The sequence below is a fragment of the Peromyscus californicus genome, unplaced genomic scaffold, assembly GCF_007827085.1.
Source record: "Peromyscus californicus insignis strain IS unplaced genomic scaffold, ASM782708v3 Scaffold_24__1_contigs__length_46423439, whole genome shotgun sequence".
Taxonomy (NCBI): Eukaryota; Metazoa; Chordata; class Mammalia; order Rodentia; family Cricetidae; genus Peromyscus; species Peromyscus californicus.
The window spans coordinates 44,752,757-44,780,241 of record NW_026294535.1 but is presented as its reverse complement, the minus strand read 5'-3'; the positions used below and the strand labels follow the sequence as shown (position 1 = coordinate 44,780,241).

At 52.0% G+C, this 27,485-nt stretch overlaps 1 protein-coding gene and 1 long non-coding RNA gene across 2 annotated transcripts; one reads left to right on the top strand and one right to left on the bottom strand.

Annotated features, from left to right (window-relative positions):
* Window positions 1-2,821: 2,821 nt before the first annotated feature.
* On the top strand, window positions 2,822-15,789 carry Esyt1 (extended synaptotagmin 1). Its single transcript, XM_052753665.1, has 31 exons — window positions 2,822-3,360; window positions 5,327-5,368; window positions 5,810-5,944; window positions 6,040-6,113; window positions 6,237-6,309; window positions 6,429-6,518; window positions 6,664-6,719; window positions 7,213-7,336; window positions 7,419-7,595; window positions 7,714-7,796; window positions 8,258-8,306; window positions 8,427-8,513; window positions 8,607-8,699; window positions 8,903-8,974; window positions 9,052-9,138; window positions 10,176-10,325; window positions 10,554-10,700; window positions 10,788-10,964; window positions 11,081-11,163; window positions 11,246-11,294; window positions 11,378-11,467; window positions 11,547-11,642; window positions 11,874-11,945; window positions 12,052-12,138; window positions 13,504-13,644; window positions 13,761-13,903; window positions 13,991-14,089; window positions 14,177-14,308; window positions 14,378-14,483; window positions 14,654-14,703; window positions 14,963-15,789. The coding sequence occupies exons 1-31, from the start codon at window positions 2,995-2,997 to the stop codon at window positions 15,000-15,002; spliced, it is 3,270 nt and encodes a 1,089-aa protein (XP_052609625.1). The 5' UTR covers window positions 2,822-2,994; the 3' UTR covers window positions 15,003-15,789.
* On the bottom strand, window positions 14,363-27,427 carry LOC128119928 (uncharacterized). The gene is made up of 3 exons (XR_008221729.1): window positions 23,798-27,427; window positions 16,129-18,931; window positions 14,363-14,474 (listed from the first exon to the last, which is right to left on the bottom strand). It is a non-coding gene; the product is annotated as an uncharacterized LOC128119928 (long non-coding RNA).
* Window positions 27,428-27,485: the final 58 nt, after the last annotated feature.

The following is a 27,485-nucleotide window of genomic DNA, read 5'->3' as shown; positions in this document are numbered from 1 at the left end:
AGCTCCAGGACCTCTGACATCTCTTGCCTCCTCAGGCCCCTGCACACATACATCCGCACACAGGCACATATGCACACGATTAGAAATAATGAAAAATCTTTTTTCACACAAAACAATGAAAAAGCCCACAACTCTATTATACCGAGCTTTGCAGAAGCTGCAAAGCCCATGACCTGAGTTCAAGCCCTGGAGCCCAGGGTGGAAGGGCCGGCTCCTGAAAGCTGTCCTCGGAGCTCAGCATGCATATACAACATATATATATATATGTATGTATGTGTGTGACTATGTCATATTTCTATTCCATATAAAGGTGGAAAGAGAACTTCACAAGGATATTCTCTGACCTACACATGCACACACTACACATAAAAATAATTTTTTTTTTTGCCGGGCGGTGGTGGCGCACGCCTTTAATCCCAGCACTCGGGAGGCAGAGCCAGGCGGATCTCTGTGAGTTCGAGGCCAGCCTGGTCTCCAAAGCGAGTTCCAGGAAAGGCGCAAAGCTACACAGAGAAACCCTGTCTCGAAAAAACCAAAAAAAAAAAAAAAATAATAATAATTTTTTTTCAAAAGACCAGGTTTGGTGGTGTATACCTTTAATCTCACCATTTGGGAGGCAGAGGCAGTGGGATTTCTGCAATTTCTGTGAGTTCAAAGCCAGCCTGGTCTACATAATGAGTTCCAGGCCAGCCAGGGCAACATAGTGAGATCATTTATTAAAGCCGTCTGTGTACCACAGGGTGCACGGGGAGGTCAGAGGACAGAGGTCAGAGGACAGCGCTCAGGAGTTGGCTTTCCACTTCCGCCACATGGGTCTGGGGCACTGGACTCAGCTCGTCAGGCTTGGTGGCACGTGCCTTCACCCAGAGCGCCGTCTCTGCGGCGGCTCTCTGCCTTATTTTTTTGAGAACACATCTCACTGAAGTTGGAACTTCTAAGTGGGCTAGTCTGGCCGGTCAGCAAGCCCTTGAAATCTTCCTCTCCGTCTTCCCATAGCTGGGATTCAGGCACATGCTGCCACACTCAGCTGTGTGTGTTTTGGGGGGCCCATGTGGAGGTCAGAGTTCATCCTTCAGATGTCAGCCCTTACCTCTCTACTTCTCAGGCAGGCTTGCTCTGCTTCTTCATAAACCAGGCTAGCTGGCTCTGGAGCCTTTGGAGAGTTTCCTGTTTCCACCTCCCATTGCCTGAAGGTTCCCAAATGCTTTTACAGGAGTGTGGGGATCTGAACTCAGGTCCCCAGGCTTGTGGAGCAAAGGCCTTTCTTTACCACCGAGCTTTTGTTTGTAGGTGCAGAGGACTGAGCTCAGGTCCTCACGGGCTGTACGGATTGAGCCGTCTCCCAGCCCCCAGGCCCCCCTTCCTCTTTCCCTCCTTTCTGCATTCCTTCCTTCCCTTGGTTTCTGCTGTGTCTCTCAGGCTGCCTTAGCCTCCCAAATACTGGGATTACCGCCGCGAGCCATCCTGCTCAGCATAATACATTTTCCTGTGAGAAGTGTTAGAATCCTTAGACATTCCCAACGTCTTATGTGTACTTGACACAAGCGAGGGTCATCTGAGAGGAGGGAACCTGGATTGAGAAAATGCCTCCATTAGATGGGGCTGTGGGCAAGCCTGTAGAGCATTTTCTTTTCTTTTTTTTTTTTTTTTTTTTTTTTTTGGTTTTTTTGAGACAGGGTTTCTCTGTGTAGCTTTGCGCCTCTCCTGGAACTCACTTGGTAGCCCAGACTGGCCTCGAACTCACAGAGATCCGCCTGGCTCTGCCTCCCGAGTGCTGGGATTAAAGGCGTGCGCCACCACCGCCCGGCCAGAGCATTTTCTTAATTAGTGATTGATGGGGAGAACCTAGCCCGCGGTGGGTGGTCCTGGGTTCTATTGGAAAGCAGGCTGAGCAAGCCGTGAGGAGCAAGTCAGTAAGCAGCGACCTCCATGGCCTCTGCATCGGCTCCTGCCTCCAGGTTCTTTCTCAGTTCCTGTCTTCTGAGTTCCTGAGTTCCGACTTCCTTCACTGATGGACTACGATGTGTAAGTGTAAGCCAAATAGACCTTTCCTCCCCAACTTGCTTTTGGTTGTGGTGTTTCATGGAAGCCAACAGTCACCCTAACTAAGATACCTAGCATCAGGAAATTATTGGAAAATGTAATTGCTGCTGCAGTGGGAACCTCCCCCACTTTCGGCGTCTGGTGTCGGTTTAGTCTTCGTTTGCCCTCTGTGATAGAGATGACTAACCCCGAGATTCTAAAAAGAAACAAAACCTCATTTGTTATGTCTCTTCTCCCCTTGCCCACTTCCTACAAGGCTGGAGTATCAGAATTCCAATTCCAATTCTCCGGCTCTTTAGTTGTTTCATTTCACAGACAAGGTAGGGGACTGAGGACAGGATCAATAGGTTGGCAGTCCCAGGCTTCCATTCCAAATAGGGTCATTTCCCTCGCGTTTTGTAAGGGCAGCCAGGAAAAGCTCAGAAGATAAAGAATATTCTGAGACCCCAAACTTGGGAAAGTTGACAAAGAAAATGTAAGATTCGGACCAGCACTGCCCAACAACCACCTGAAATGGGTAGAGAGACGATACTGACCCGGGGCAAGCCCTCCAGACTAGCTCGCTCGGAACTCAGTAATTAGAGTAGCGGCTCTGCATGACGTCACTCCACAGGCGCTCCAATCCCACGTGGGAGGAGCAGTTGCTCCCGCCCCTTTGGGTGGGACGCCACGCCCTGTCCTTCCTATGGCCAATCAAAGACTGCCTTTTGGTTTCTTTCCTCCTCCTTTTCCCGCCACCCAGCCCTCCCATCTTGACCCGCTGGTCCAATCACCGAGGTCCTGCCACCCCAAGCCCTCCAGCTTCCCCGGTCTGCGCGGCGCGAACCAACCCCAACGGGCAGGGGCAGGGGCGTGGCGTGGCTGGAGGTCCCCGGGAGCACTATATATCCCGGGGGGGAGGCGCTGGACCAGACACGGAGCTGCAGGCAGAGTACTCCCAGAGGCTGCCCCATGGAGCGCTCCCCTGAAGAAGAGGACGCGGGCCCCGGGCCCGCGGGGCAGCCCCCGGCCGCCGACCCCGCGAGGGACCCGGGCTCCTCCGGGGTCCCACCTGCTGGCCCGGGCGCAGCGAGCGAGGCCCTGGCCGTGCTGACTTCCTTCGGGCGGCGCCTGTTGGTGCTGGTGCCGGTGTACCTGGCGGGGGCAGCGGGTCTCAGCGTGGGTTTCGTGCTCTTTGGCCTCGCGCTCTACCTGGGCTGGCGCCGGGTCCGCGATGGGAAGGCACGGAGCCTGCGGGCAGCGAGGCAGCTGCTGGATGACGAGGAGCGGATCACGGCGAAAACGCTGTACATGAGCGACCGGGAATTACCTGCCTGGGTGAGTTGCCACTTCACTGCCCTTGGTGCAGTCGGTACAGCTCTGCCTAGTGCTTCGGCTCGGGCTCTCCCTGCCCGTGGAGTCAGCTCCCGGGACCGCGGCCCCCAGACTCTGCCCCGGCCGTCCCGTTAGCGCTGGCTTGCCGGGACGCGCCACTCCCGGACCGCCCGCCCGCCCACACTCTCCGCCCACCCTTGCCGCAGAGCGGATGCTTCCACGGAATCGGGACTTCTCCCGCAGCCTGCTCCGGCTCCGGCGGTCCCAGCCCCGGCTCCCTCCCGGGCGAGCGTGGGGAACGCTCCCCGTCCCCGACTTCTGGGGCCACTCGCGCCTTGGCCACGCTGCCTCTGGGGATCCCTCCGCCCCACCCCCGAGGCCGCCCGGGGGAGGTTCCCTCGCCTTTGCTAGCTCTTTCAAGGCTTTTTATCGACTTCAGGGCATGAGGGTTTCCCCGTTTCCTGCCGTGTTCCCAGGTGCCCGCTGGGACCCACCCAGCCCCGCCAGCATTGTTCAGCACCTGGAAAGGACCCACCGCAGTCGCCTTCTGGTCTCGGGGCAGCCGGGCTGCAGGGCAGCCAAGGCAGCTGCTGGGCCAAGGGAGGGGGGTGCCGGGAAGAGGGTAGTGAGGCTGCTTTAGTTCCCGCTGCGCTCTCCCTTCGCACCCTGGGCGGCCCCACCCTTTTCCGGACTGTGGGCAGCCTTCGCCCGCCTGCTCAGCGGACCCAGGCCCTCCTGGGCTGAAACAGATGCCTCTCTCTGGCCTTGCTAAAGCTGAGCTCCTTCCTCCCTGGTACCCTCCCTACCCTTCCCAGTAGAGGTGCCAGTTAGGTAGAGAGTGGCAAACAGAGTCACACTTACCATGCCCTGGAGAGAAAAAGGAAGAGGTGGTTCTGTCTACCCCATGCAGCAACTGTTACCCCTACTCCTTCTCAGGGGAATTAATCCTCTCCCACCCCCACCCCCACCCATGCAGAGCACAGGTGTCCTTTCCCGTAAAAGGAGTCACCCAGGGGGGGGGGGGGAGAGAGAGAGAGAGAGAGAGAGAGACCGACGGAGACCTCTGCGGAGGCCTGCGCAGGCTCTAGCGCACCAGGCCTAAAGTAGCTCTTCCAGCCCCTCCCTAAGTTATCAAAGGGTCGGTTTCTTATTCACCTTCCTATACAAGAGCCCACGCCCACTCCCAGGGGAGCAGGGCAGGCTGGACAAAGGAACCAGGACTTCTTCGTCCCAGGATTCCCTAGAGCTCCGATTTGACAGGCTCTCCTCCTGAAAGAATGTGCCCTTCTCTTAAGACTCCTCCCCCTCCCCCTCTCCCTCTCCTGCCCCAGAAGCTGCCATTTCGCATCTCTTCCCTATTTGAAGCATCTATAGATGCAGTCCTGCATCCTACCAGCTCCTCCTTGTTAAAGAAGCCTGTGTGCCCAAATTCTAAGGACAGAAGTCTCCTGCCCCCAGGGTTTTAAGCATAAATCTGTATTAAAACCTTTATCTTACTGGGCGTGGTGGCATATTTAATCCCAGCGCTTGGGAGGCAGAAGCAGGTGGATCTCTGTGAGCTGGAGGCCATCCTGGTCTATGTAGTGAGTTCTGGGACAGCCAGGGCTTCATCATGAGACTCTGTCTACAAACAAAACAACTTTGTGCTGTCTTTCTTTTTTTAAATGATACATAGCCTCATATAGCCCAGGCTAGGTTTGAACTCCAATCCTCCTGCCTCTACCTTCCAAGTGTTGGGAATATAGGATTGTGTCCCTATGCCCAGCCAAAACCTCTTAACAAACTCAAATTTTGCTTCAAGAGGAAGGAAGAGGGAAAGAGGGAGGGAAGAAGCCCCAGCCCACCCAGCCCCTGGGTGTGAGGAGTCCCTGCTAGAGGGACATGCTCCATGTCCTCCGTGTGCGGTCACTGGCCGTTTAGGAGGCATGCAGAGCATGCTTGTCCCTGACTCTGCCGTCCTCACTTCCAGGTCAGCTTCCCAGATGTGGAAAAGGCTGAATGGCTGAACAAGGTGAGGACTGTCTTGGTTTTGATTTTCCCCGAGTCGAGGCCTTCCCACACTTCAGTTCAGAGCCTAGTCCTCAAAGCTGCCCACGGGGATGACTGCCCCAAAGGTGGCCTCAGAGTCCTGATCCTCGCAGCTCAGCATCACTCTTCAGAAAACAGCGATGTGCTGTCATGCCCAGGTGGAACTTGCCTTTAGACCAGTGGTTCTCAACCTCCCTAGTGCTGCGACCCTTTAGTACAGCTCCTCATGCTGTGGTGACCCCCAACCATAAAAGTATTTTCCTTGCTACTTCATAACTGTAATTTTGCTACTGTTATGAACCGTAACGTAAACATCTGTGTTTTCTGATGGTCTTAGAAGCCCCCGGGGTCGTGACCCACAGGTTGAGAACCACTGCTTTGGCGGGAAAGCAGGCTCTCCTCTGATTGTCCCCTTCCCTCCCAGATTGTGGCCCAGGTGTGGCCCTTCCTAGGCCAGTACATGGAGAAGCTCCTGGCGGAAACGGTGGCGCCAGCTGTCCGGGGCGCCAACCCCCATCTGCAGACGTTCACGTTTACGCGAGTGGAGCTGGGTGAAAAGGTCCGCATGGGAGGAAATGGATAAGGGTTGGGAGGCACCCCAAGGGCTGAGATGTTCCTCTTTCCTCCTGCCTCTGAGATCTCCTCTCTCTTTAGCCAGTACGCATCATCGGAGTCAAGGTTCACCCTAGTCAGAGAAAAGATCAGATTCTCTTGGACTTGAACGTCAGGTAACTGGCCCCCTCCCCACTCCCTGTGGGTGGGTCTGGGTCCACGCGTCCTGGCCGCTTCACGCGCCCCGCTCTCCACTGAAGCCTAGCTCTGACCTTTGATCTTTCCTCGCTGCCTGCCAGCTATGTAGGTGATGTGCAGATCGACGTGGAGGTGAAGAAGTATTTCTGCAAAGCAGGACTCAAGGGCATGCAGGTGGGCGGATGTCAGGGGCCTCACCGCAGAGTCTGCCCTGAGTTTCACGGGCTCTGGGAAGTGGGGGAGGACACAGGGCCTCTTCCGGGGAAGACTTTGGTCTCCTTGCTCTTCTCTAGCTACACGGAGTCTTGCGGGTGATTCTGGAGCCACTCACCGGGGACCTTCCTATCGTGGGGGCTGTGTCGATGTTCTTTATCAAACGCCCGGTAAGAGAGAACACTGGTGGGGGGCGGGAGGCAGGCTGGTGGGGGGCGGGAGAGGAGGAGGTACAGGAGGTAGCTGTGGGGATTGAGGAGACTGAGTGTGACTGTACGCCCTAGGATCCGTCCCGACTCTGTCCTTTTCTTCCAGACGCTGGACATCAACTGGACAGGGATGACCAATCTGCTGGACATCCCAGGACTTAGGTATTCGGCACCTTTATCCCAGCCTGGGGCTGGGGGTTCAGGGATGCAAAGCAGTGAAACCGAAACCTGTGCCTGCAAGACCTCACTGCAGTTGGGGAGGTTGGACGTAAACTCCAGGGAAGTTTCAGAACGGGGAAACAGAGCAAGCAAGGCTGGTGAGAAGGCTCAGTGAGATGGGCAAAGGCGTTTGCTGCCAAGCCTGATGGGTACCGAATGGTTGGCCTCACACCTCCACACATAACCCTGTGGCATGCATGAGCACATGCGTATGAAACAAATGTAATTAGAAAAAAGCTACTTCCTAAACTGTAATCCAGCAGCTGGGGGTTGGAGGAGTTCAGTGCCAGCGTGGGCTACATAACAAATCCTGACCCAGCCAGGGATATACAGTGAGACTTAAAAGATTGTAATCTCTCTCTGCAGGAGGAAACACAGCTGAGGGGTGTGTGGGGGCCTAGAACGTGAGCCCTTTTCTTTTCTATTTCCCTTTCAGCTCGCTCTCTGACACCATGATCATGGACTCCATCGCTGCTTTCCTTGTGTTACCCAACCGACTGTTGGTGCCCCTGGTACCCGACCTTCAGGATGTGGCCCAGCTGCGTTCCCCACTACCCAGGGTATGGTATCTGAGTAGCTGACCTCTCTCAAGGGCCCTGTGCCTAGGTTCTTAGTTGCTCACCAGTTGGCTCCTAACCCCAGGGCATTATTCGGATTCACCTCCTGGCTGCCCGAGGGCTGAGTTCCAAGGACAAGTACGTGAAAGGCCTGATTGAGGGCAAATCAGACCCCTATGCACTCGTCCGTGTGGGCACCCAGACATTCTGCAGCCGCGTCATAGATGAGGACCTCAACCCTCACTGGGGAGAGACGTACGAGGTAGGAAGCTGAGGACCGGGGGTGGGGGGGTGGGGGGTGGGTGGCGGTGGCAGAAGCTGCTGATTGGACGGCCCTCACAGCTGCAGCTCATGAGACCTTAGTCCACTGTGTTCTTCAGGTGATAGTGCACGAGGTCCCAGGACAGGAGATCGAGGTGGAGGTGTTTGACAAAGATCCCGATAAAGATGATTTTCTGGGAAGGTGAGGCTGCCAATTTTAGATTCTAAAGTCCCAGTACTCCGAAGACTCTGGAGGTGGTAGAGCATGGGAGTGCGCGCACGCGCGCGCGCGCGCACACACACACGCTCACACACACACTCTCCCCCCCCACCACCCCCCTTTCTCTCACACAGTAAGATCCTCTTGGGGCCAGAGAGATGGCTCAGCCGTTAAGCATATGTACTGTTCTTGCAGAGGACCCAAGTTCAATTCCTAGCACCCATGGGAGGCTTACAACCTCCTATAACTCCAGTCCCCTGACCTCCCAGGCACCTTCACTTACACATGTACACCCACACACAGAATTTTTAAACGTAAATAAAAAAGGATTCTCTGGTTATTCCTGGATGGTGAGTGGGAGGAGACGGAGTCACTACTACTTATCATTCCCCTTTTCTCCTCACTGCCCCGTCTCCTCCCCTCCTACCCCCACCCCTTTCCAGAATGAAATTGGATGTGGGGAAGGTATTACAGGCTGGAGTCCTGGATGATGTAAGTTGGGAGAAGAGGGATGTGGGAGTGACCTATGGGCAACTGATAGCTGCTGCCTTGGTGGAGGATGGCTAGGTAGGTGTCTGATCCCTACGTCTCACTCTCTTCAACTCCCTGCAGTGGTACCCTCTACAGGGTGGGCAAGGCCAAGTTCATTTGAGGCTAGAATGGCTAGCCCTTTTGAGAGACGCAGAAAAACTGGACCAGGTAAGCTGCCTAGGAAGCAGGAGGCAGGCAGGGGTGACGTGTGGGGTGTGGGGGTCAGGAGGACGAGGTCTGACCACTGGTACCTCCTCCCAGGTTCTGCAGTGGAACCGGGGCATCACTTCCCGACCCGACCCCCCATCAGCTGCTATCCTGGTTGTCTACCTGGATCGGGCCCAGGACCTTCCTGTGAGTTTGGCTTTTAGAGTGACGACCAGAGCCTTGGGGAAAGAAAGGGTGCCCCCTCCTCGGCTGAGGACGCAGATGCCCCCGCCTGCGGAGGGGTAGCACGGAGGCTCTAAGGAGGGGTCAGGTCTGCCGACCCCCCCCCTTCCTTCATCAAACCCGACACCCGACACTCCATGGATGACGTCTAAATTCTACCCCCACAGCTGAAGAAGGGGAACAAGGAGCCCAACCCCATGGTACAACTGTCCGTTCAGGACGTGACCCACGAGAGCAAGGTAAGGCTCAGGCTCCTCTTCAGGGTGCTCCAGCTGGAATGATGCTGGTCCCTGTCCTTAACTTATCATCACCTCAGGCGGCTTACGGCACCAACTGCCCGGTATGGGAAGAAGCTTTCCGGTTTTTCCTGCAAGACCCTCGAAGCCAGGAGCTTGATGTACAGGTGAGAGCTGCCTTACCCTGCCTCCCCGAGGTATTATGGTACATTGTGTTCCTTAGATGTGTGTGTGTAAGATGCTGGGGATTAATTCAAGGCCTCATTTGTTCTTGACATTAGATTAGGGTTTTTGTTTTCAGACAGGGTCTCTCAACCAAGCTCTGCTTGTCCCAGAGACCCACTTGCTTCTTCCTCCCGAGTGCTGGGATTAAAGGCGTGAGCCACCACGTCCAGTTTTGTTTTTTGATAGGGTCTCACTGTGTAGACCAGGCTGGCCTCAAACTCAGAAATCCACCTGCCTCTCTGCCTTAGTGTCTAAAGGTGTGTGCTACCACACCAGGCCTAGAATTGATTTTTGTAATTGGTAACTCTGTACTTGAAATGAGTAATTTTTATGGTGTGCAAATTGTGTCCCAGTAAAATGAACATTCTAAGGGTCATAGAAAAGTCATGAAAGCCAGGGTCATAGGTTCCTTGCTTACTGGTCAGTTTTATAGAGGAAACACAGAGGTGCTGACTGTACAGCCTCTGAGGATGGCCAGGGAAGACATGGGGGGCTAGAGCAGGTCGGATTTGGAGACGGGGGTGGGGGGGGTGGGGTGGGTAGCAAAGCCCTGGCTCAGTGGGTGAAGATATACAGCCTGGTGACTGGAGCTCAATCCCCAGAATCTACATAAAGGTAGGAAGAGATCCAACTCCACAAAACTGCCCTCTGACCCGTACACGTGTGCATGGGACACATTCCATGTAAGTCATGCATTCACACACAAGGAACAGTTTTTCCCCAAACATTTGTAGAGTTTGTGAAGGAACTAAGATTTCAACTGAGTCTAAAGGAGAGACAAGTAGGGTTGAACAAGGCAGGAGGGAGGGAATGAGAAGTTCCTCGGGACGGAACAAGGAAAGGTAGGACGACAGTGGTGTTGAAAAAGATGACAGATGCCCCGAGGGAAACAAAAGGTTTGTAACTGTCTGGAGGGGAAGGGTGGAGTCCTGTTACAGCTTCCTCAGTTCACATTTGCCTCACCCCTCCTGTGTGCCAGGTGAAGGACGACTCCAGGGCCCTGACTTTAGGGGCGCTAACTCTCCCTCTGGCTCGCCTGTTGACGGCCTCTGAACTCACCCTGGACCAGTGGTTCCAGCTCAGCAGCTCAGGCCCAAACTCCAGGCTCTACATGAAACTGGTCATGCGGGTATGGTGGTGGCGGAAGCGCTGGGTGCTGGGGAGGCCTGTGGATCCCCTGGTAGTCAGAGCATGGAAGGGGGGCACATTCAGATCAAAGGCCTAGCCTCACATTGACCTCTGTTCACGTCTCACAGAGTGAGATGAGCCCAGTCAAGGCAAGGGAGCCAGATCCCTAGAGCCCCTGCTGTCCTCCAGCCTGCTCGGTGATCAGCTGCAATCACACTGTCTTTCACAGATCTTATACTTAGATTCATCGGAGATCTGCTTCCCCACTGTACCTGGTGCCCAGGACCTGGACAGGGACAGCCTCCAGGCGGGCAGCAGTGTGGATGCCCCACCTCGGCCCTGCCACACAACGCCTCACAGCCACTTTGGGACTGAGGTAGAGAAGGTCCTGTTTGCCCACACTTCGCCAAGCCTGTGTGCCAGGGCTGGTTCTGAGGCCTTGCCCCATCTGTCCTTCCTGCAGAATGTTCTTCGGATCCATGTATTAGAGGCTCAGGACCTAATTGCCAAAGACCGTTTCTTGGGGGGATTGGTGAAGGGCAAATCAGACCCCTACGTCAAGCTGAAGGTGGCAGGGAGAAGCTTCCGGACCCATGTTGTTCGGGAAGATCTCAATCCCCGATGGAATGAGGTTTTTGAGGTCAGAACTGGGTTGGCCTGGACTCCTGTCTGCCCCCCAGTGCTACCAATCCTCCGTGGGCAGTCATTTGAAGAGGAAGAGAGAAATCCCTTTATCTGCCTGTTTTCTTCCATTAGGTGATTGTCACATCGATTCCAGGCCAAGAGCTTGAGATTGAGGTCTTTGATAAGGACCTGGACAAGGATGACTTTTTGGGCAGGTAGGAGGGAGCTCAGGTGGATAATGCTGGGCCCCACAGGCTGTGGTATTGACCATCAGCCCCTTGTCTTCGTTCTTTACAGGTACAAAGTGAGTCTCACCACAGTCCTCAACAGTGGCTTCCTTGACGAGGTGAGCATGAGGTGAGACCCACGCCCCCTTTTCCATCATGCCTATCCTCTCATCCTCAAGACTTTCCCTGCCTGTCTCTGCAGTGGCTGACCCTGGAGGATGTCCCATCTGGCCGCCTACACTTGCGCCTGGAGCGGCTGACCCCTAGACCTACCGCTGCTGAGTTAGAAGAGGTGAGGAGAACATCTGAGACAGGATGGAGCGGGGTGAGGTCGTCTGTCAGCCCCCTCCACAGCCCGCCTTGTGTCCCAGGTGCTGCAGGTCAACAGTCTGATCCAGACTCAGAAGAGTTCAGAGCTGGCGGCAGCCCTGCTCTCTGTCTACTTGGAACGGGCGGAAGATCTGCCGGTGAGCAGCTCCCAGCCCCGGTAGCTTCGTGGCCCTTGTGGCCCCTCTTCAGGTTCCCTTGGGTGTGAGTGCACCTTGTAGATTTGGGAGAGTAAGTGGTCCCCCTGGAGGATGGTGCTGGGGTGAGATTATTTATCCAAAGCCATGAGGTGAGGGTGGGGGCTATGAAATGCAAAGGAGAGGTGGTTATGGCTTTAATTTGTAAATTCATAACTGATACTGTCCTTCCAGCTCCGAAAAGGCACCAAGCCTCCCAGCCCTTATGCTACCCTCACTGTGGGAGAGACTTCCCATAAAACCAAGGTAGGAGAAAATGCTTTGTAATGAGGATCCTTCACTGCCCAGAGTGGGAGGGAAGAGGCCGGAAGACTGAGTACCCACCACTGATCATAACCCTCATCTCCAACAGACTGTTTCCCAAACGTCAGCCCCTATCTGGGAGGAGAGTGCTTCCTTTCTCATCAGGAAGCCACATGCCGAGAGCCTGGAGCTTCAGGTACTGCAGACTCCATCCACAGACCCTGCGAAAGCCCTTGATGGCACACACCTGTAATCACTTGGGAATCTAAAGCAGGAGGATTGCCCTGAGTTCAAAGCCAGTCCGGGCTAGAAAGACCCTGTTTCAAAACAAAAGAAAAAAGGGGTGGGAGGGAGAGGAAGGAAGGACACTTGTGTCCTTAACCTTGGGGGGTCACTCTGTTACGGGAGGACAGTAACCAGAGAATACTTACAGAAGTGTAACTGAGTGTAAAGGTGAGGGGAGAGAAGGCGAGGTCCCACCAGATGAGGTGGGGCAGTGAGAAAAGCATCCTTGGGAGACGTCTGAACTTAAGGGAAGATAGGCTTTACCCAACCAGTCTGGAGAGAGGTCAGTGACAGGTCTCAGCCTCCGGACTGGGCAGCTTACACACACATAGATACACACATAAAACAGGAATGCCCTGCAGGGTGAGGGGAAAAAATGGAAGAAAGCCAGGCGGTGGTGGTACATGTCTTTAATCCCAGCACTTGGGAGGCAGAGCCAGGCGGATCTCTGTGAGTTCGAGGCCAGCCTGGGCTACCAAGTGAGTTCCAGGAAAAGGCGCAAAGCTACACAGAGAAACCCTGTCTCGAAAAAACAAAAAAAAAAAAAAGAATAAAAACTTATTATAGAGAGACTTATAATAGAACAGGGACCTCTCAATATCATGCTAAGGATTTGGGATGTAGCTCTGGTAGAGTGCTAGCGTAGCATGCTAAGTCCCCAGCACTAAAAAAGAATTTGGGCTGGAGGTGGTCGGTGCATACCTGTGACTCTCTCTGCACTTGGGAGGTGGAGGCAGGAAGATCAGAAGCGTTTTTGAGGAGTGTTCACACTGCAGACATGTGGAGGTCAGAGGACGGCCTTGGATGACATCACTTGACTGCCGACTGAGCTACATCCCCAGGCCTTTTTTTTTCCCTTTTGAGACTATGTAGCCCTGGCTGGCCTCAAACTCTGAGATCTACCTGCTTCTGCCTCCTGAGTGCTGAGATTAAAGGTGTGCATCACCACGCCTGGCGACTGACTTTTAGTTTTTGCCGTTCTTTTTTCCACTCTGCTGGTACTACTGGTAAACCTGTGAGAGCTTATGAAGCAGAAGGTAGAGACTAAGTTAGGAAAAGCTAGCCATGGTGGCACACACTTGTAATCCCAGCCCTGGGGGAGGCTGAGGTAGGATCACAAGGATCTGAAGGCAGCCTGGATGAGGCTATTTTCGGGGGGTGGGGCTAGCAGCTGTAATGTACTGTTCCTCCCTAAGGGGACTCTCGCCAAAACCACCCCAGTGTTTGGCTCATAAATGCCAAGCTTCAATAATTGACCAGTGCATTTGCCCCACAGGTTCGGGGTGAAGGGACCGGCACCCTGGGCTCCGTATCCCTGCCTCTCTCCGAGCTGCTCCAGGCAGACCGACTCTGCTTGGACAACTGGTTTGCGCTCAGTAACGGTCAGGGCCAGGTGCTAATAAGAGCACAGCTGGGGGTGAGTACCCGGGTGGGCAGAGGCCTGGCGGCTCAGGGCTGAACCCCAAAGGGTGGGAGCAGAGGTGGTGCCCTTCTAGTGAGGAGACGCCCAGCTCACAGCTCTCCTGCCCCCAGATCCTGGTGTCCCAGCACTCCGGAGTGGAAGCCCACAGCCACAGCGCCTCCTCTCTCAGTGAGGAACCCGAGGCCCCGGGGGCCCCCGCTCACGCCACCTCCCCAGTCTTGGAGGTCAGGCATCGCCTCCCGCATGGTGACAGGTAAGACTGCCATGAAGTGGTGTGCAGGCAAGAATATGAAGTCTGACTCACGGGTTTCCTAGATGCCATCTGTCCGTCTTCCCACAGCCCCTCGGAGGCTCCTGTTGGGCCTCTGGGCCAGGTGAGACTGACGGTTTGGTACCACAGCGACGAGCAGAAGCTGGTCAGCATTGTTCACAGCTGCCGGTGAGACCCTGCCCACCTGTCCTCCTCTGCGGTCCCCGCATCCTCAGTGCCCCTCGGGCGCTTCAGTGCCCACACCCTCTGTTGCAGGGCCCTTCGGCAAAACGGCCGCGATCTCCCGGACCCCTACGTGTCGCTGCTGCTGCTGCCGGACAAGAATCGAGGCACCAAGAGGAAGACCTCTCAGAAGAAGAGGACCCTCAACCCCGACTTCAACGAACGGTCAGTGAAGGGGCGTTGACACGGAGAGGCGGGCCGTCAGCTGGGCTCTGATACCTAGTGCCTTCCCAGGTTTGAGTGGGAGCTGCCGCTGGATGGGTCTCTCAGGCGAAAGCTCGATGTTTCTGTGAAGTCAAACTCCTCCTTCATGTCAAGAGAGCGTGAGCTTCTGGGGAAGGTAAGAGGCAAGAATTAAAGCTGCTGGAGCCACCGCTGCCTGTTCAGGAGGGGACAACCAGGGTGCCACCTGGGAAGTGACCCTATCCTCTCTACTGCTGTTTGAGGTCATGTGACAAGCTCTTTGGAAATATCAAAGTGACCTCTTGCCCCTGCCGTCCTCTCACCCAGGTGCAGCTGGATCTGGCTGAGATCGACCTCTCCCAGGGTGCAGCCCAGTGGTGAGTGTCTGGAAGGAGTGGGTGGGAGTGGGCGGGGCTGGTTAGGTGCAGTGGGGAAATCCCAATCACAGGAAGAAAAGAGATGTCGTGGATTCCGTTAAGCACAGAAGCTACAGGCCTGTCTTTCACTTATGAGAGAAGACAACTGGCCTCATGGCTGTGGTCCCAGCCTGTGGGGAGCTGGAGAACTGAGTTCCAGCCAGCCTGGACAGACAGATGTGAGTCTTTCTTCTGCTTGAGCTCTGTCCTTGTCCCCCAGGTATGACCTGATGGATGACAGAGACAAGGGCGGTCCCTAGGAGCTGGAGACGACAGCCTGACGTCTGTCTTCTTGCAGCGCCCCTTGCCTCCGTGTGGTGAGCCGACCGCTAGCTCCAGGGCTGAGCCTGAGCCCTTTGCCTTCTGGGCCCGTATCAGGGTCTTTGCCTGACCAAAGAGGATCGTCTATAACCCCTTACTGCACGGCCTTTATCCTTTGGGCTCCTAGGGCAGGGACCTACGCTGGCTCGTTCCTGTTCTGCCTGCACCTCACTCTCTCCCCCAACTCCTCAGGGCCTCACGCACCTGTGCCTGGCCACCGGCAGCACTGGCAGTGAGTGGTATGAGCTCATGCCAAACACAGCCTTTGGAAAGCTCTTTTTTTTACATAATAAAAAACAGGAAAACAGTGCTTCACAAACTTGCACGTCATCCTTGCCCAGGGCCATGCTCATCTTAGAGCCTGAGCACCAGGAAGAATACATGTGGGTGTGAAGGTAGACAGGCTTACCTCTTGGACTGCATGTAGAAAATGTACGGCTTCACCCTGCCTTACTCAATCCACTCTTAAATATCCATGCTATGATGGCTACATGTCTGGTTCACTTGGTGGGGAGTGGGAACACTTAGGTCCTATCCACCTCCAAGTCATTAGAATTGGTCTTGAAGCCCCACGTGGTAACACTCAGATGGGCAGAAAGGACTCTGGACAGCAGGGCTGGTGTTTGGACCAAGCGCAGAGGTTGTAAGCTCTGTCTAATCTGTTATTGGGTTCTGTACCACCTGTCAATCCACTATATATTCTATTAAACATCAAGCTCAAACCAACTGTGGCCCTTTCCCTTAAAGATGGGAACTCCAACCTATCCGTCACATCTCTCCAACCGTCAAAAGCCTTCATTCAATTTGAAAAGGTCTGTTTACTTAGTTGAAACCTGTGAGACTGCCGTAACCAGGAGACTTGGTCCCACTGAGATGGCAAAGGCTCCTGTGTGAGGTATCAGGGTGTCAGGGGAGATTGGAGCTCATCTACCGACCACCACCATCCCTAAACCACCAAGTCCCACCACAGCACAAGGCTCCTAGTGTCAAGGACAGCAGCCACGTCCAAAATGGCTTTAGGGCCATCTGAGAGCTGAGAAATATTTCATATCTGGATCTACTCACCTTGCAGGAGTTTTCTCTTCACTGAAACAGGGTCTCCTGTATCCCAGGCTGCCGAGGATGACCTTGAACTTCTTTTCCTCCGAGTGCTGGGATCACAGGTGTGCACTGCTACAACTGGCCTGTTTTTTTGTTACTATTATTTTTTTTTTTTATTAAGACAGAGTCAGACTGTAGCCCAGCATGGCCTCAAACTCTAAAGATATATATAGCCCAAGACCTGCTGTTTAGAAATATAACCAGAGGTTTTGTTATATATGATTTCAAAAGACACTCTGTAGTAGTAAATTTTCTCAGGTACTGCCTGGCCCTGAGGTCCTGTGTTCCTCCAGTCTTGCCTGGCCCCTCAGCTGCTTATAATCATGCAGAGGCTTAATATTAATTATAAGCTGTATGACCTATGGCAGGTCTCTTGCTAGCTAGCTCTTATACTTTAACTCAACCCATAACTATTAATCTATGTATCACCATGTGTTCCCTGGCTTTACCTGCATCCCATTATATGTTACTCCTAGGATGGCGGTCTGGTATCTCTCCCACTTGCCTTTCTCTTTCCTGTCTCTCTCCTTGGATTTCCCACCTGCCTCTAAGCTGCCTTGCCATAGGCTAAAGCAGCTTATTAACCAATGGGAACATATATTCACAGCGTACAGAAGGACATCCCCCAGCAACACTCGACCTACTTCACTTTTTCTGTTTTTTTTTTTTTTTTTTTTTTTTCTTTATTGTAGCCCTGGCTGTCCTGGTACTTATAGACCAGGCTGGCCTCAAACTCAGAGATCTGCCTGCCTCTGCTTCTCAAGTGCTGGGATTAAAGGTGTGTGCCACCACCGCCTGGCTGCTACTTCACCACTTTAATTAAATTTCTAGAAAACCAGAAGACTTGGCACACTTCTATTCTGGAAGGCTCTTACTCTTTCCCAAGCTTCAAGTCAGGCTACAAAAGACAGGAGGAGTACTAGATTATACAGCGGCCATGAGACAACACAGTACACAGTTGTCCTTAAATGTGAGGATGAAGTTTTCAGGAGGGGCTGGAGAGCTGGCTCAGTGGTTAAAAGCACTTGCTGTGTTAGCAGAGGACCCAGGTTTGATCCCCAGCACCCGCATGGTAGCTCACAACTGTCTGTAACCTCAGTTCCAGGGGATCCAACAGGCATGCATGTGGTGTACACATGCATACAGGCAAAACATTCACAAAGTAAATCTAAAAATAATCACTCTTTGTTTTAAAAGGGATATGAAGAATCAGCTGTTGTGGAATTAAATATACTTATTTCTCAAAACAGTTTTGTTTTTTTCTGTACCCAGGATCTTATGCATGCTAGCTCTACCGATGAGATACAGCCTTAGTTCTTTTAATTTTGAGGGGGGCAGTCTCCCCAAGTTGTCCAGACTAGCCTTGATCTTGTGATCCTCCTGCCTCAGCTTCCCAAGTGGCTGAGACTACAGGTCTATGCCACTGGACCTGGCTTGTGGTGTATGTATGCATTCATGTGTTGCAGGTATGCTTGAGTGTGTGTATGGAGGTCAGAAGTCAACTGCTGTCCCTCAACCGGCCACCTTCGCTTTTCATTTTATCGCAGTGATTTAGTGTGTGTGTACATGTGCACATGTACCGGTAGCTCTATGTATGTGAAGGTCAGAGGACAACTTGGAGGAGTTAGTTTTCTCCTTCTGCCTTGTGGGTCTAGGAATCAAGGTAGTCAGCCTTACCCACTGAACCATTCTGCAGGTCCTCGGCTCTTGTCTTCTGAGATAGGATCTTACCATGTGCCCTTGGCTGGCCTGGTACTTGCTATGTAGACCAGGCTGCCCTCGATCTCATTGAGATTTGCCGCCTCCTATGTGCCGGCCCAAACTCAGGTTCTTATGCTTGTATAGCCAGCTATCTCCCCAGGAAATAGTTTTGAAACATCTTGCTGCACAGCCCAGGCTTGCCTTAAACAGTCCTCCTGCCTCTGCCTCCAGAGTTCTGGAATTACAAGCACACTTCAGCATGCCCAGCCGTTTTCACTGTGTGTGTGTGTGTGTGTAGTTAGGGTGCAAACCCAGGGCTTCACACATGCCAGCCTAATGCTCTACCACTGAGCTATAGCCTTAGCCAGCCCCCAAACAATGCACTTTTAACAGTGACAGACCGGCTACTCCCTTCTTGGAATATGGCTTTATTGACCCAAACTATGAGTAGTTAAGTGAGTGTGGCAACTCGGTCATCTGGCCAGACTTTCCCCTTTTCCCCACACACAGTCCTCCGGCATTCCTGTGGGCAGTGCACTAGCCCTAAGGAGTTAACGCTTTCCCAGCCCCCTCTCTGACTTGGTTTATGACCCAGTTATAGTCAACAAGATGTAAAAGGAAGTCAGCTGGGAACTAGAAATTTAACAGAAAGCAGTTAAAGTCTGGCAGGCATCGTGGTGCATGCTTTTAATCCCAGTACACAGGAGGCCAGCCTGATAGAGTTCCAGACAGCCAGGGCTATAAAGAGACCCTGTCTCAAAATAAATACTGCTCTTGCCCAGGACCAACTTCGGTTCCCACTACCTACCTGGTGGCTCACAGCAGTCTGACTCCAGTTCCAAGGGATCCGATGCTCTCTCCTCCCCTCTTGGACACTGAGCACCAGGCATGTACATGGTGCATGTACATATCTGAGGGCAAAATGCCCATACGTGAACCAGGCGGTGGTGGCACACATCTTTAATCCCAGCACTCAGAAGGCAAGATAGATGGATCTCTAGGTTCCAGGACAGCCTGATCTACAGACTGAGTTCTAGGACAGGCTCCAAAGCTACACAGAGAAATCCTGTCTCGAAAAAATTAAAAAAAAAAAAAAAGTGCCCATACACAAAAATAAGTCTAAATATTTAAAAACACACATGCAGCCAGGTGGTGGTGGCCCACGCCTTTAATCCCAGCACTCGGGAAGCACAGGCAGGTGAATCTCTTGAGTTCCAGGCCAGCCTGGTCTGCAGAGTGAGTTCCAGGACAGCCAGGGCTACAGAGAAACCCTGTCTTGAAAAAAACAAACAAACAAACAAACAAGGGGGCTGGAGAGATGGCTCAGAGGTTAAGAGCACTGACTGTTCTTCCAGAGGTCCTGAGTTCAATTCCCAGCAACCACATGGTGGCTCACAACCATCTGTAATGAGATCTGGTGCCCTCTTCTGGCCTGCAGTCATACATGCTGTATACATAATAAAAATAAATAAATCTTAAAAAAAAAAAAAAAAGCGCCGGGTGGTGGTGGAGCACGCCTTTAATCCCAGCACTCGGGAGGCAGAGGCAGGCGGATCTCTGTGAGTTCGAGGCCAGCCTGGGCTACCAAGTGAGTTCCAGGAAAGGTGCAAAGCTACACAGAGAAACCCTGTCTCGAAAAACCAAAAAAAAAAAAAAAAAAAAAAAAAAAAGCTTAAAAAAACAAACAAACAAACAAACAAAAAGCCCCACACGTGGGCTGGAAGGATGGCTGGGCAGTTAAGAGCACTGGCTGCTCTTGCAGAGGACACAGGGTTCCATTCCCAGCACCCACATGACAGCTCACAAGTGTCTGTGACTCCAGTCTCAGGGATCTTATGCCCTCTTCTGGACTCTGGACACCAGGTACACAGTAGGTAAGGTAGTCAGTGGGTAAAAGCAGTTGCCACAGAGTCTTTTTGTTGTTTTGTTTTTCAAGGCAGATTATTAGTTAGGGTTTCTATCGCTGTGAAGAAACACCATGATCACCGCAACTCTACTAAGGAAAACACTTAACTGAGTGGCTGACAGTTCCAGAGGTTATGCCATTATTACCATGGTGGGACATGGCAGTGTGCAGCAGACGTGGTGCTGGAGAAGGAGCTGAGAGCTCTACATCTTGATCCTCAGGCATCGGCAGGAATCTATGTCCACACGGGCAGAGCTTGGGTACAGGAGACCTCAAAGCTCACCCCCACAGTGACATACTTCCTCCAACAAGGCCACACCTAATAGTGCCACTCCCTATGATCTTATAGGGGCCAGTTACATTCAAACTACCACACAGGGTTTCTCTGTGTAGCCCTGGTTCTCCTGGAACTCACTCTGTAGACCAGGCTGGCCTCAACTCAGAGATCTGCCTGTCGAGTGCTGAGATTAAAGGTGTGCGCCACCACTGCCCAGCTTGCCACAAAGTCTTGATGACCTGAGTTTGAGCCCTAGACCCACATAGAGGTGGAAGAAGTTGTGACCTTGACACATAAGCCCACAGATACATCATCCACATACAAATAAAATTTGGGGAGGTGTTTTTTGAAAGTCTCACTTTGTGGCCCTGGCTGGCCTGAAATTGACAGAGATCTGCCCCAGGTGGATCTCTGAGGAGCTCCAGGACAGCCAAGGCTATATAGTGAGACCTTGTCTCAAAAGCTCAATTTAAAGTATCTGAGTTAACTGGAGCCCAGGGAGCCCTCTCCCTTCTTTTACAGCATCTATTTCAAATCTTTACCACGTTCTAGAGTCATCTCTGACTACTTCCTCCTTAGCAAGTCAAAGCACCTCACCAGTTTCAGGGTGGAAATGTAAACAGTTTAATGCAAGGCAATGCTGCCATCCCTCAGGCCTCCCATGTCCTTCCCTGCTTACATGAGTTGTAATGTCATATCTACTCTTGACTTTTGCCAGGCATCCATTCATTCTACAAATATTTCAGGATTGCATATGAGCCAAGTGACCTGGTTCTGCTTGATGCTGGACAGTGATTGTGTGTATGCTCGAGAGAGAGTGTGTGTGTGTGTGTGTGTGTGTGTGTGTGTGTGTGTGTGTGTGCATCTGTGTGCGTGTGCGTGGTGGAAGAGGGCATAAAAGACCAAGGGAACAACCTGAGCAACTAAGACAGGATATCTCTGAAGATCTGCAAGCTACTGGGTGTGGCTGGACAGAAGTTCGGCCAGTACAGGAAATACATGTTTGAAACTGTGCTCCCTGGTGGGCTGTGCCAGCATGCTGGGCAAGAGCTCAGTCTCTGATCTATACCCACCGCCAAATCTTTATCAAAACACATGAAAGCTGGTAAGAGCTGGTCATTGTGGCTGGTGCCTGTGACCCCAGCACTCAGGAGGCTAAGGCGGAGGACCGTCATAGTCTAAGGATAGAGTGGGCCGTATAGTGAGTTCCAGGACAGCCTGGGTACAGAGTAAGGTCCTGTCTCTAAAAAACAAAGAACCAGCGACAAAAAGCTGTTTGGGGGGCAAATGCTGTAATCTCAGCACTTGGGAGGTGAAGGATCAGGAGTTCACTGCCTTCCTCCGGTATAAACCAGTCCCAGGCCAGCCCTGTCTCACAACAAAAATAAAATACACACAGGCCGGATTTCAAATAGGGAAGGATTTCAAATAGGGAGGGGACAGAAGTACATTCTGAGGTGGGTGGGCAAAATGGCTATCTGTTAAAGCCACTGGCCACCAACTGCAACAACCCGAGTTTGACCCCAGAACCCACACAGTAGAAAGAACCAATTCTCACAAGTTGTCCTCTGACCTTAGCACCCACCCACCTCCACAAAAACAAAAACCTTCTTTATTTTTATTTTTTTGGTTTTTTGAGACAGGGTTTCTCTGTAGCTTTGGAGCCTGTCCTGGAACTCACTCTGTAGACCAGGCTGGCCTCGAACTCACAGAAATCCGCCTGGCTCTGCCTCTGAGTGCTGGGATTAAAGGCATGCACCACCACCGCCCGGCTCCAAAAACCTTTTTTTTTTTTGTTTTTTTGTTTTTGTTTTTTCGAGACAGGGTTTCTCTGTGTAGCTTTGCGCCTTTTCCTGGAACTCACTTGGTAGCCCAGGCTGGCCTTGAACTCACAGAGATCCGCCTGGCTCTGCCTCCCGAGTGCTGGGATTAAAGGCGTGCGCCACCACCGCCTGGCCAAAAACCTTTTTTTTTAAAAGTACATTTTGAAGGCTGAGTTTGGTGGCACATGCCTTTAACCCTAGCACTCAGGAGGCAGAGGCAGGAAGATCTCCAAGTTTGTCTATATAGTGAATCCAGGACAGCCAGGACTATAGCGAGAGACCTTTTAAAAAAAAAGTACATTTTGAAATTATCACTGTTTATTAAGGGTTGGATTACCCATGTGCTTGGTAGTTTGTTCTCTGTGCTTTCCAATGGGCTAAAAAAAACTACAAGATTTCTAGGCCCCAGCACAGACTCCGAGGAGCAATCTACAAGTTTGCTGGCATACAAAGTTCCCAGGAGATTTTAAAGAACAGCTAATTCTGTGACTTCTGCCTTAGAAAAGGAAACTGGCTTTACTTGTTAAAACCAACTTTCCTATTTATATCTTGCATCTCACACAGATCTATAAAAAGAGCCTAAGAAGGGCTTCGTGAGCTATCGTAAGACCTCCTCATTATCATCCTTTTTATTGGGGGTTACTACTTTCTCAGGATTTTTATTGCTGTGATGAAACACCAGGACCAACATCAAGCTGGAAAGGAAAGGGTTTGTTCTGCTTATATTTCCAGGTAACACTTTATGATGGAGGAAGTCAGGGCAGGGACTCACGCAGGGCAGGAACCTGGAGGCAGGAGCTGATTCAGAGGCCGTGGAGGGGAGCTGCTTCCTGGCTTGCTCACCCTGCTTTCTTATAGCACACAGGACTGGCAGCCCAGGGATGGCAACACCCTCATTGGGCTGGCCCACCAACATCAATCACTAAGAAAATGCCCTACAGACTTTCCCATCTTATGGAGGCATTTTCTCAATTGAGGTTCCCATCTCTCAAATGACACCCTGTGTCAGGGTGACATCAGACCAAAGATAATGATCCTTGTCAACTTGACACACAAACACATCACTATTAAGTCATAACCCTTCCTTTTTTGTTCATTTCCACGACCACACATAAATATCAACATTACAATATAAAAATCCCCAAATTGCCGGGCGGTGGTGGCGCACGCCTTTAATCCCAGCACTCGGGAGGCAGAGGCAGGCGGATCTCTGTGAGGTCGAGGCCAGCCTGGTCTACAGAGCGAGATCCAGGAATGGCGCAAAGCTACACAGAGAAACCCTGTCTCGAAAAACAAAAAACAAACAAACAAACAAACAAAAATTCAAACATTAGGGGCTGGAGCGATGGCTCAGAGGTTAAGAGCACAGGCTGCTCTTCCAGAGGACCCAGGTTCAATTCCCATCACCTACATGGCTGCTCACATCTGTAGCTCCAGTTCTAGGGGATTTGGCACCCTCACACAGACATATATGCAGGCAAAGCACCAATGCACATAAAAATAAATCTTAAAAATATTCAAACAGTGGAAGTCAAAAGTCTATTTAAAATATTCAAAATGGATCAACTGTGGGTTCCTATAAAATAAAAAAATTAGACCAGGTGGTGGTGGCAGCACACATCTTTAATCCCAGCACTCAGGAGGCAGAGGCAGGCGGATTTCTGAGTTCCAGGCCAGCCTGGTCTACAGAGCCAGTTCCAGCCAGGACAGTCAGGACTACACAAAGAAACACTGTCTCAAAAAACAAAAACAAGTTACTTTCTTACCTCAAGACCAACCAGTTTACAGTTATAATCTGAATAAAGCAAAACCAAATTCCAACAACTCAGCCTCAGAACTCAGCGTCCAATGCTGGGATTCGCTCCCGAGCTGGGCTCTCCCGAGGGTTTGTGTCCCTTCTCTGGCCCCACTCTCTGCAGCACGTACCTTGTCTTTTAGGTCAGGCTGGTTCCACCCCGCACTGCTGCTGTTCTTGGTGGTCATCCCCTGGCACTGGCACCTACACAGTGCTGGGGTCTTCTGCTACAACTGGGGCGAGCTTTCACCAATAGCCTCTCCTGGGCTCTCTTCTCCAGCCTGCCACAGCTGCTCTTATATGACCCTTTCGTGCCTTCAAAGCAGTCTCAGTTGGGTGACTCTTACACTACCAAGTTCGCGGCCAGCATGAGGCTCAACCTTGGCTGCCTCTGGAACACAGCTTCTGTGTGCTAACTCTGAGGAAACACGTTTTACCTCAATAAATCACAGCTGGTTCTTCAGCCCCAGCTGACCAGCATCAACTTCCCAGAAAAACAAAGATTTTCCTTTAGTGGTGCCGGCCTCTTGTTAATCACAGCTGATCCTTCAGCTCCTGCTGACCAGACAGCAGATTCTTCACACAAGAGGCCGGCAGTCTTTGCTTCCCTCTGAACTTCACAAGCCAGGCTTGAGTTCTGCACTGCCCTTGATATTTGTGTCCTTCAAGATCCCGCAGAACAGCCTACTGAGTTCTGAGCACTCAGTGCTCTTCTAGCCCAGTGCCCAAATGTCACCACGGTCTACCAACAGCAAACATACACTACCAGTCAGGTCTGTCAGGGATCTAGCCCACAATCCTGGTAACAGTTCCTGTCTTAGGCTTTTTACTACTGTGATGAAACACCACGACGAAAAGCAGCTTGGAGATGAAAGAGTTTGTTTTGCTTACATTTCCAGGTATCAGTCCCGTCACTGAGGGAAGTCAGGGCAGGAACTCAAGCAGGGCAGGAACCCGGAGGCAGGAGGGAGGCAGGAGCTGATGCAGAGGCCTTGGAGGAGTGCTGCTTACTGGCTTGCTCCCCTTGGCTTGTTCAGCCTGCTTTCTTATAGAACCCAGGACCACCAGCCCAGGGATGGGACCACCCACAATGGGCTGGGCCCTCTCCTACTAATCAATAATTAAGAAAATGCCCGACAGCCTTGCCCACACACAGCCCATCGCATGGAGGCATTTTCTCAGGTGCAGTTCCCTCCTCTCCGATGACTCTAATTTGTGTCAGGTTAACATAGAAAGTAGCCAGAACACTTATCTTTGCTAACTTTTGTCTTTCTGTTGACTCAGAAAATGAGTGGTCTCCCACCTAAGCTATTGTCCATCTCCACACATCAGCTAGTGTGTGAGGTGAACCAGCAGCTACTTGAGCTTCTGAAATGATGTGCTACTGTGCACCCATCAAGACTTCTTTCCTTTCAGGGGTCCCTGTGAGTTCCAGACCAGCCAGTGAGACCATTTAAAACAAACAGAAAACAAAAGAAGTCACACAGGATACGTATCTAAGAGCACAGGGTGGGCTTCCTGAGAGACCTTGCCTCAAAACAAGTCTTTCTTTTTTGAATGTGATGGAGACTGACCCTAAAACCTGCACCACTGTAGACCACTGCTCTACCGCTAAGCTCTACCTAAGCCCTTTATTCTCTTGTTTTGGAGATAGACTCTCTGATACCTGTTTGTTCTTCCATGAAGGTACCGTGTCTGCTTCACTGGTGTAAGACGAGGTCTTCGTGCGCTTCAGGTTGGACCCAGACGACACAGCCAGGCTGACTCTGAACGTCTGATTCTGGCTCCACCTCCCGAATGCGAGGGTGTCCGTGTGTGCGGCCACGCCCACTTTGTCTGGCACTGGCACTTAATCCAGGACCTTGTGAATGCCGGGGAACACTATCAATGGAGCTATGTTCCCAGTCCAAGAGAGCCGCTCTCCTAACGCCCACCTCCCCTGTACACAGAGCTAAATCCTCAATCTCTCGATTGGATTTTTAATATACCCTTTTTCCTTTGGATGTATATATTTGAATTATATTGAAACTAACATTAGAATAAAGTGAGTACGGTGACACACGGCTATAATGTTGGTGAGGTTCTGAGATCTATTCCTAACACTTGGAAAAAAACCAACGTCAGTACAAGTTATGAGCTAACAAGCCATCTAAAATGTGGCCTTTTTCTAAATTGTCTTGTAACTATTTATGATTAATGTATTCCTTCTCCCTCTTCCATCTTTTCACACCTCTTAATCCTCCAAAAATGTCAAACAAGGGGATGTTGGACGTGGGGGCACAGCTCAGGCCTTCCAGCACCCAGAGGCAGAGGCAGGAGGTTCGGGAGTTCAGACAAGATTGGGTGATGTCAGACCGTCTCAAAACAAACACAAAAAAGTGGAACAGAAATCCTAACCTTGTGAAGTAAATCTTCCCTGACATGTTTGTAGCACTTACACTCCATTCTGTCTTACACATGTGAACATGTCTAATCACGGGGCAGGAGAAATGACTCCATGTTTAAGAGCACTGGACACCCTCACAGCCCTGTCCAACTTTCCGTAACTCCGGTTCCAAGGGATCCAATTCGGTCTGTGCCCTCCCCAGGCACCAGGCATGCACATGGTGCACACACATACATGGAGGCAAAACACTCACTCGTAAAAATAAAGCCTTGGGCACATGGTGACACACGCCTTTAATCTCAGCACTTGAGAGGGAGGGACTGGTGGATCTCTGTGAGTTCCAGGCCAGCCTGGTCTAAACAGTGAGTCCCAGGACAGTCAGGGCTATGTAGAGAGACTCTGCCTCAATAAATAAATAGACAAACAAACCTTAAAAATGTTAACATGTCTAATTATGAGAGGGTCAAATGAGAATACAGGCTTGTCGAGCCCACACTCTTTTGTCACCTCCACGGAAAGTGACCCCAGTCTCAGGAGCAGAGCCTAGGAATATTGTTTCCTATATCATGTTATTTATTTATTTATTTATTTTTCTTTCTGTTTTCTGGGACTGTATCTCGGGTAGCCTAGGCTGGCTTGAACTCTGGACGTAAGGTCAATGACATCTGATTCTTCCTGCCTCCACCTCTCTGAGTGCCGGGACCCAGAGCTTTGAGCTTGGTAAGCAAACACTCTTACCAACTGAGCTACGTCCCCAGCACCCGTGCAGACCTTGTTACTTTTCGGAGCTTTCTCCAGCCAGGGAAAAGTGCGTTTCTGGCCACCAAGTTGGCTCGCGCCTCATTCTCCCTACGTCGCCGCTGGGAGCTTTCTACCCTGAGCTATTTCTGGTCCACTCGCTTTCACAAGCTCTCGTACGGGGCACCCGGCCAGAGTATTTACTCATCTGGCCCGGGACGGTGGTCCGGTTCCCGCTCTGCACCCAGACCTCCGGTAAACGCCCGGGAGGAAGGGCGAGCGCTCAGGCTGGGCACTGGTGTCTGAAAGGGAAGGGCTGCAGAGCCCAGCGCTGCATTTCGAGGAGGGCATCTCTGAGCCCCGGGGGAGACCGCGGTGCACGGGCCTCACCAGAAGCCTGCACGCGTTAGAGTCGGGGCAGATGACCAGGCCCAACTGCAAACCTTAACCAGCTTCCTGAGATCAAATGTAAACATGAAGAGGAAAAAGAAAATTCAAAACTTTGCAAGTTACTGCTGCCAGCCACACCGCTCCGCGGGCTTGGCCCTTCGCAGCTAAGCGCTGGAGGAAGGGCAAGCCGCCCCGCCCCGCCCCGAGCCTCGCGGGCGTCCGTGGGCCCGCAGCCGTGGACTCAGGGGTGGGGACGCTTCAAGCCCTCTCGGTTCCGGAACCCGCGCACACTGCGGAGCCTGAGT

What these genes read in the sequence shown, in the direction of transcription:
- Esyt1 (XM_052753665.1), top strand. Translation starts at nt 2,995, where the DNA reads ATGGAGCGCTCCCCTGAAGAAGAGGACGCGGGCCCCGGGCCCGCGGGG. An exon ending in ATCGGGCCCAGGACCTTCCT is followed by an intron (nt 8,700 to 8,902) that starts GTGAGTTTGGCT and finishes CTACCCCCACAG; the next exon opens with CTGAAGAAGGGGAACAAGGA. An exon ending in GCCAGGAGCTTGATGTACAG is followed by an intron (nt 9,139 to 10,175) that starts GTGAGAGCTGCC and finishes CCTGTGTGCCAG; the next exon opens with GTGAAGGACGACTCCAGGGC.